We start from the raw sequence: 9,894 nt of genomic DNA on the forward strand, positions 1-9,894 counted from the left end.
ATATATATATATATATATATATATATATATATATATACACATACATATGTGTGTAACTCATCAAAATTCACTCAACTTTTCTGAGGGGAAAAAAATAAAAATATATTATTTGGCATTATTGAAAAGAAAAACTAGATTATATACTTAGAGAAAAGTTTCAGGTCATCAGCATTGCGAGCAGCAGGCAACCGTGTAACAGCATCATATTCTTCTGGGGTGAGAATCTTCAGCAAAGAATCACGAGTACTATCTTCTAAGTGGAGTATATCAAGGGATGGAGATTTCGATAACTGAGATGATGTTGAATGAGGAATACCCAAGTTAACACTTTCATCACTGTTTACTGAAAACATAAAAGATAAATATATATGTATATGTGTGTGTGTGTGTTGTTTAAATGTACAAAAAACAAAAGACAGAGACAGATGAAGGAACAACAAGCAAGGTATATTAGTTTGAAGGTCAGGAAAAATGGAAAAGTCTTCGATGTTTCAAGCCTACACACTTCAACAGAAAAAAGAAATGGAGAGAGAGAAAAAAACGTTGGGATTAATGGTTCCACACACACAAACTCACATAAATAAATATATTAACACGCCAGCATAGAACATGGACGTTAAATGATGATGATGATACTTATATTTTCTAGGACAGGAAAAATGGGAAAACAAATATTAAACAAATGAACAAATGATATAGGTTGCACAAAGATGAGAGCACTCAGTTCTAAGCTAGTAGAGCATATTTATAAGTTGAGAAACCCAACATCACATAATACTTTCTCTTTTGTTCGGGGTGTTCAACTTACTAAGAGTAGAGAAATGCTGAAGTTGTTAGTTTGAAATATTTATTTTATATAAATGGGGAGTAGTTCTGCCAAGTATGGTATGTTCTAAGCAGGAATATATCTTCTATCTGGAGTTCTTATATTACTAAAATGTCTATGCTTTAAAAGTTTTCCACTCATTATTATGACCTGGTTTAAAATCCATATGTATCTGCATTTTTTGGTTAGAAGTTGTTGTTCTTACTTCATGTTGTTTGGCCTTATATTCTGCTTGATAAACAGAATTCAAAGGTAACCTGAGAAGCTACTGTTGTAAAGCCTTGAATATTTGTTTTTTGTGCTTTACTGTCTACAGAAGATAGCTTTGGGTTATTTTTATTTATTTTTTTTTACCAAAATGTCTTCCACAATCCTACTACACTGTGTATCAATAAATTTATGGATCTTAGTTGATTCTATTAAAATCAAGGTTTTTGTTGGGTATTTTTGAAAAACAAGCATGTGGTGCCCCACTGCAAATGATGCACTTACATTTAAACAATGACAAATATATAAGTACCAAAAATAAAACAGGAGGAAGATACTTTCTTGCCTCAGCAAATTCCAGCACATGCAATCCCTGCCTCTACAAATGCAATTACTCCTAAATATGCATGTTTATTCTTAGCTAAGTACTTCTCTTGCAGTTGCCTGACTATGAAAATAGTGTCAGTAGTACTTCTTCCCTAGACAAAGCCAAACTGCATTTCATGTAGCCTAATTCTGCTCCTAATTAATTGAGCAATAATTCGTTCCATGATTTTCATCACCTGATCTAGGAGTTTGATGTCTCTATAATTACTTTTATCTAATGCATCACCCTTACCCTTGTAGCAGCTAACAATTATGCTGCTATGCCAGTCACTGGACATTACATCTTCCTGAATGACCTGATTAACTATACAGGTGACCAGCCCAAATCCTACCTTACTGTGATTCCAGATGGACCAAGGGCTTTCCCAGTTTTCAAGTTTTTAATTGCCTTATCTACCATACTGCTATCCACTCCCTTTATCTCAGTCATTTTCTACATTCAACAGTCTTGCATAGTAACTTGTTTGTTTGTATGTGTGTGTATAAAACATATACATACATCAGAACACTACCACAACACTATCCAGTTGCACTACAACAAAGTCTGCCTGTCTGCTGCAGCTACCACTGATTTTATTCAAACAAAATGCAAGGTGATTGTGACTTTGAACCAGAGTCAACAAATCTTTTCTTTTATCAGTTAATTTGCAGCTGCTTTTAAGATTTATAAACACAAACTTCAAGCCAGACATCCAGAGAGGTGGGGAGAGAGCAGCTCATGGAGAGAGCAGCTCATGGAGAGAGCAGCTCATGGAGAGAGTGCAACTGGTGGAAAGAGAATAAGACAGTGATGGCTATTACATCACATTCTATAAGATTAACTACTGCATGTAAAAGTTAGCTGTGTAGTCTACATCTGAGCAAAGACATGGTATATGAGGTGTATTCCAGAAGGTTTAAGACTTGTTTAGGAGAGGCAGTTATAACTGGCCTAGATTATTGTAATTTTAGTATATCATTACAATACATCTAATAAGCTGACCTAACAATTTTGGCTATTCCAGACTGAAGGAGATGGCTGTAACAACACTTTGAACACACCCTACTAAACACTGCTTGTGACAGCCAACCAGTTTGCAGAAAGCAGCCAGGACATTTAGAAGCTTGATATGCAATAAAGCGTTATGCTAAACTGGGCAAAAATACTGTGGAAACTTATGAAATGCTCCATACTGCTAATGGATGAACTTTATTGTGGGCACAAGGTTCAAGGATGGTAGGGAAGAGTTGAGATATGATGATGTGTAGAAGGGAGAGGAACATCAGAACAGCAGAGCTTGTTAAGAAAATGAACAATTTTCAAGATGAAAACTCATGTCTTTATAAAGACAATAAACATACAGATTGGAGTTGATGTGGCAACTGTACACAGAATTGCTCATGAAAACCTGTACATGTTCAAAATTTGTGCAAAGTCTGTTCCCAGGGTACTGAGTGATGTTTATGAAACAGCTGATTGCTACAAGTGCATTTCAGTCAGAGGATCCTACTTTGAAGGAGATTTGAGGTTTGTACTTCCTTGAAATTAATAAATGTCTCTCCTGAAAAAGTCTGGAAACTTCTGGAATGCACTCTGTATCCGGTACAATAAGTTTGTGGATCAAGCCTCATTATTCATTTACTGTCTACATGCCATAGGTTTGTTCATCAAAGTTGATCTTGGCTCTACAACAGCAACACACATGCATGATCAAAATTCTAGACATTTAGGCAATGAGCAAATGAAGAAACCATTATATGGTCATTTCTGTGAAAATATGTAGGTCCATGGGGAAATATCTTGCTTTCAAAAAGGTGATGGTTGCCAACAGGAAAGACATCTAACCACAGAAAATCTGCCTTAATAAACTCTGCCTGACCAATGCAAGCATGAAAAAGTAAATGTTAGCATTCAACACTAAGTGTGTATGTGAATGCACAAGTACAATCATTTCTATATTTAAGAGGTGAGGAATTATGTACATTATATACAATTGACGGATATTTGTCCTCATCTTGTTTGTTGTTAACACAACGTTTCGGCTGATATACCCTCCAGCCTTCGTCAGGTATCTTGGGGGAAATTTCGAACCTGGGTTCTCATTCCTAAGATATTTTTCGATGTTGTTGTTATTATTATCATAATCATTATTATTATTATTATTCAGTTCACTGCCTGGAATCGAACTCGAAATCTTGGGGTTAGTAGCTCACGCTCTTAACCACAACGCCACGGGCATATAGCATAGTGGTTAAGAGCATGGGCTACTAACCCCAAGATCCCGAGTTCGATTCCAAACAGTGACCTGAATAATAATAATAATAACAACATCAAAAATACCTTAGGAATGAGAACCCAGGTTCGAAATTTCCCCAAGGCACCTAATAAAGTCTGGAGGGTATATCAGCCGAAATGTTGTGTTAACAACAAACAAGATGAGGACAAATATCCGTCAATTGTAAATAATGTAAGTACAATCATATTTGTGAATGCATAAATGTACACACAGTCATGTGTGTGACCACATACATACACACAGATTTACATGTGTGTAATGAAAGCTTAGCATAATGCTTTGTAAAAGTATTTGTTGTCAGATTCATGAATTTATTGTACTCTTCAGTTGAAAATGAAGTTAATATAAATAATCTGCTTTCATCATTATCATCATCATCATTTAACATTCGTTCTCCATGCTGGCATGGGTTGGACAGTTTGGCCAGAGCTGACAAGCTGGGGAGCTGCACCAGACTCCAGTCTGATTTGACATGGTTTCTATGGCTGGATGCCCTTCCTAACACTAACCACTTTACAGAGTGTGCTGGGTGCTTTTACATGGTACCACAAGGACACTTTTACGTGGTACTGCACAGGTGCTTTTACGTGGCACCACCATGAGTGCTTTATACCACCCTATTTTATAAAACATTTGAATTTTATTTTGATAGGGAAAAATAATGGTCCCTCTAGGAAAATACTAAAGGAAGCTAAACCAATCCAGCAAAAACGCCAGACTCATATGTATAGACGTGTGTGTGAGAGAGAGAGAGTTATGGCTATAGCATCACTGTTTATACCTGATGCAATATCTGAAGAACTCTGAGTCCTCTCCAGCACACAGTTTTCATCAATGGTGACATCAGGGATGCTCCTCCCGAGGAGACACTGTGACAGTGGTGTGGACGACAAGAGTGAATCTGTTAGTTTCTTCTTCTTGCTCTTTTGTGTAGGCACAGACAAGAAGATGTAGGTATGGAGCTGGATCAATATCTGGTGTTGTAACATCCATACAACCAGTTTACACTTCTGACTCTGTAACAACAAAATGGTGGAAATGCTAAAAAGGAGGAGGAGGAAGATAAATTATTACAACAACAACAACAACAACAACAACAAACAACAAACATTACTGTGAGCTAATGAGGGAGCTTCTAAGTGGTTTCACACCCCGCTAGAAACAGCAGTTAAATTTCTCTCAAATCACATCCTACCATCATTAAAAAAAGAAAGGATACATTGAACAGCAGAGTCCTATATAATTGATCAGACATTATCTTGTAGCTTTAAGATTTTGATAATGTAATTGTTTAGGCCATTTTGAACATAAAACAGGTAGAATATTTGGGCTTGATATAGCCAGTTCAAATGCTAAAGGATTAACAAATACGGTTTTGGTTCAGTTTCACTGAACAGCACCCTGGGTTAAGTGTCTTCTGCTCTAGCTCTGAGTTGACTAATGCCTTAAGAGTAGAATTTAGTAGACAACAAATGTATGGCAGCTCATTATGTGTGTGTGTATGTGCATGTGTTAATGTTGACGTGCATTTCACATGAAAAAGCACTGAGTTATAAGTGGCACAATTTATTGATATTCCTGTCAACAAATCCTCCAAAATTTTGCATTTTGGAAGAGATCTTTTACTTTTTCAGTCATTGAACTGTGACCAAGCTGGAATACTACCTTGAAGGGTTTGACAAGATAAATTACCTCCAGTATCTGGTACTTATTCTAGTGGTCTCCTTTGCTGAACCACTAAGTTACAAAGACATAAAGAAACCAAGCAGTGAAAGGAACAAACACAAACACACATATATGTATAGGCATATACCTGACAGGTTTCCACACAATTTCCATCTACCAAATTCACTCACAAGGCATCAGTTGGCCTGGAGTTAAAGCAGAAAACACTTGCTAAGGTGCCATGCAATAGGACTGCACCTAAAACCATGTAGTTGTAAAGCTAGCTTCTTGGTCACACAGCCATCTTTTACACCTTTAAATATAAGGCCATAGTCCATGAAAAAAAAAACGTTCTTACCTGGAAAACAGACAAAGTTTTGAACTAGGATGGACATCTGGGTGTAATATAATGCCTGAATATATGTATTTGTCTAACCCATGCTAGCATGGAAAGATAGATGTAGAATAAATGAATGATAATGGCCAAAATAGCGATTGTTTAAATTCTTTAGGAGAAAAAAAAAAAATTTTATGATGTAAAAGATTAATTTAAAGGATGAATTTACCTGTTTCTGCGATGTGTCCAGAGCATCTCGATACTCATTCATCCGAATTGGGAGGGAATATTTGGAAAGAACAACTGGTAAACTTTCATTCGGAAAATCTCTCTCAAACAGCTCAACCAAATGTACATTGCTGCCAAAAGGAAATAGGTTCACAGAATAAACAACAGAAAATAACATGTAAGTACACTATTTGAAGAATTAGATGTTAAATGGTAATGACAATGAAAATAAAAACATACCATAGACAAAAGCATGGCTGTATGGTTTGGAAGTTAATTTTGCAACCATGTAATACTGGTTTCAACACAAGCTGAATCTCTGTCTTTCTCTCTCCTTTCTAGGTAGCATAAATATGTATATGTGTGTACATATCATGTATACACGATATGTGTACATTTTCTTTTATCTTTTACTTGTTTCAGTCATTAGATTGTGACCATGCTGGGGCACTGCACCTAAGAATTTTTAGTCAAATGAACTGACCCAGTACTTCTTTTTTCAAACCTGGTACTTATTCTATTGGTCTCCTTGCCAAACCATTAACTTATGGAGATGTAAACACATCAACACCAGTTGTCAAGCAGTGTAGTGGGGGACAGATACACACATATAGATATATATATGAAGTGCTCTTTCAGTTTCCATCTGTCAAATCCACTAACAAGGCTTTAGTTGGTCCAAGGCTATATTAGAAGACATTTTTCCTAGGTGCTATGCAATGGGACTGAACTGGCAATCATGTGGTTAAGAAGCAAACTTTGTACCACACAACTGCGCAGCCACACCTGAGCCTGTATCATCATCATCATCGTTTAACGTCCGCTTTCCATGCTAGCATGGGTTGGACGATTTGACTGAGGACTGGTGAAACCGGATGACAACACCAGGCTCCAATCTAATTTGGCAGAGTTTCTACAGCTGGATGCCCTTCCTAACACCAACCACTCAGAGAGTGTAGTGGGTGCTTTTACATGTCACCCGCACGAAGGCCAGTCAGGCGGTACTGGCAACGGCCACGCTCGAAATGGTGTCTTTTATGTGCCACCCGCACAAAAGCCAGTCCAGGGGCACTGGCAACGATCTCGCTCGAAAACCCTACGAAGGCCAGTCAGGCGGCACTGGCAACAGTCATGCTCAAAATGGTGCATCTTATGTGCCACCCGCACAAGAGCCAGTCCAGGGGCACTGGCAACGATCTCACTTGGCTTGCCGGGTCTTCTCATGCACAGCACATATATATCGTCGTCGTCGTTTAACGTCCGCTTTCCATGCTAGCATGGGTTGGATGACTTGACTGAGGACCGGTGAAACCAGATGGCTACACCAGGCTCCAATCCGATTTGGCAGTGTTTCCACAGCTGGATGCCCTTCCTAAGGCCAAACACTCAGAGAGTAAACATCAACAAAAACAAAAATGATGCTTTTAAAACCAAAAATACCCTGAACTGTATTTGTTTTACTTGAGTTGCAGAGACAGTCCCTGGTCGCTCTTGACATTGGAAATGCAGTAAACCACTGATTGGTTTGTTGGTAAGCTGCAATCAATAACACTATTGCTCACCAAATGCAATATTAAATTAATAAATAAATATAATTTTAAAAAATAATCTCTCAAATACAAGATAAAAGACTTACCTAATTGGGTTTGTATGAGGAGACAAGACATACATATTATTCTCACAAAGAGGGTAAATGATCATTGCTTTAGCCCAGTAAACTAAATGGCTGACCAAACGGAAAACCTAGTGAAAAAATACACCAATATATATTTATTTGATAAATCAATTTATATAAAAATGTGATGCAAATGGAGAACAATTGGATATAAGAAAAGTTGAAATTTTATCTTAATCCTTTTATTTCAGGTAAAAAAATCTCTTACCAAACCAGACATCCTCTTGTTCCCTTCATACTTTGATAAGAGGCATTTTTACACAAAATATAAAGATTATAATTTTTTTCTCAAAGTAAAAGCTCAATCTGGGTTCTTGTTCTTATTCATATTTAATTTTCATCAAACTGCATTGTTGTAGTTCTCAACATCACTGTTTTTATATTGTCTGCAATGTTTCAAGCAAATTATAACATTCTTCAATTCATGTTTGATGGAGTTTTTTTGCATCATGGTAGTGTCACTGTAGCTATTAACAAATAGCTACAGTTGAGAGTTATAACAACCACTCTTTATTATCATTTTGTAAAATAACAATCCTTTCTACCCTATGTTGACTCCATTCACCAACCAGTTTAATTAGTGTGCAAGATGCATATTAATGTGAGACCAGCACTATACACACACACACACACACGTATTTCATCATAAACATCTACTTCACAAAAAAAGTCATAAAGTAAATGGGAATATAACATCATGTATAACTGTTTTAATGTTTATAGTAACTCTGTTCCATTGCCAACATGCCTTCTTACATCAAATTATTTTCTACTCAAAAAATGATCTAATATTTCAGGTTTGTTCATGAAAAATTCTAAATGTATCACAAATAATAAATAAGAGAATTAAAAACCAAGAACTATTTCATATTACAGCCTTGTCATTACTTCAATGAGTCAATGTTAGACCCTCTATGAGTCACTTGACCTATTAGAAACTATAGTCAAATCTCCCTTAAATCACACCCTGCCATCTTAAAAATGCAAGGACACATTGGTTAATATAGTCATAGATGCAAAAAGGTAACTTGCAGCTGGAACATCTTTGATCATAGGCTTGATGGATCAGAGCTGATGTAGACTAAACCACAACCACCACCACCAATGATTCCAAAACCTTGTATTACTCATTTTACCAAATCAACATGTTTTGCAATTATATGGAGTGGTACTTAAGTTTATGCTGATCTATTAGGGTGCTTTCGTAACAATACATACTGCTTTTCTATGTTTTACATGATCACTGACAAGTAATCTATTAGGTTGGTTTTTATGATTATATACACTGGTGTTCATATTTGATATCATCATTGAAACAACAATAGGTACAGGTATGGCTGTCATCATCATCATCATAATCGTCATTTAACATCCACTTTCCATGCTGGTATGGATTGGATGGTTTGACTGAGGGCTGGCAAACCAGAAGGCTGCACCAGGCTCCAATCCAATCTGGCAAAATTTCTACAGCTGGATGCCTTTCCTAACACTAACCACTCCAAGAGTGTAAAAGTGATTTTTACGTGCATCTGGCACGAGGGCCAGTCAGGTGGTACTGGCATCGACTACGCTTGAATGGTGCTTTTTACATGCCACTGGTACGGGAGCCAGTCAGGCAGCACTGGCAACAAGCACACTCGAATAGTGCTTTTTACGTGCCACCGGCACAGGACCAGTCAGCCGGCACTAGCATCGACCACGCTCAAATGGTGCTTTTTACATGCCACTGGCATGGGACCAGTCAGGTGGCACTGGCATTGACCACACTCAAATGGTGCTTTTTATGTACCACTGGCATGGGTGCCAATCAGGCGGTACTGTCATCGGCCATGACGACTTCACTTGCCTCAACAGGTCTTCGCAAGTGCAGTATATTTCCCAGTGATTGAAGGGTACTCTTAAATTGGCTTGTTATGCTGCAATGGCATAGGCCATGGATACCATCTCACTTCGCTTGCCAGGTTTTCTCAAGAACAACATATCTCCAAAGGTCTCAGTCACTTGTCATCGCCTTGGTGAGGCCCAACGTTTGAAGGTCATGCTTCACCACCTCATCCCAGGTCTTCCTGGGCCTACCTATTCTACAGGTTCCCTCTACTGCTAGGATATGACACTTTTTCACGCAGCTCTTCTCATCTATACACAACATATGACCATACCAGCACAGTTGTCTCTCTTGCACACCACATCTGATGCTTCTTATGTCCAACTTTCTTCACAGGGCGCTTACACTCTGTCATGTGTGCATACTGACATTACACATCCAGCAGAGCATACTAGCTTCATTCCTTGC

The 9,894-nt window shown here is 37.7% G+C and overlaps 1 protein-coding gene across 1 annotated transcript in view; it reads right to left on the reverse strand.

Moving 5' to 3' along the window:
• The window catches only part of LOC106867850 (GATOR complex protein NPRL3), a 40,756-nt gene that overhangs the window by 9,003 nt on the left and 21,859 nt on the right, over nt 1-9,894 (reverse strand). Inside the window, exons 10-13 of the mRNA XM_014912889.2 lie at nt 7,563-7,669; nt 5,928-6,057; nt 4,478-4,712; nt 145-343 (exon numbers count right to left, since the gene is read on the reverse strand). Of these exons, the coding sequence (XP_014768375.1) occupies nt 145-343; nt 4,478-4,712; nt 5,928-6,057; nt 7,563-7,669 (671 nt within the window). The remainder of the gene's footprint in view (nt 1-144; nt 344-4,477; nt 4,713-5,927; nt 6,058-7,562; nt 7,670-9,894) is intronic.

The sequence above is a fragment of the Octopus bimaculoides genome, chromosome 10, assembly GCF_001194135.2.
Source record: "Octopus bimaculoides isolate UCB-OBI-ISO-001 chromosome 10, ASM119413v2, whole genome shotgun sequence".
Taxonomy (NCBI): domain Eukaryota; kingdom Metazoa; phylum Mollusca; class Cephalopoda; order Octopoda; family Octopodidae; genus Octopus; species Octopus bimaculoides.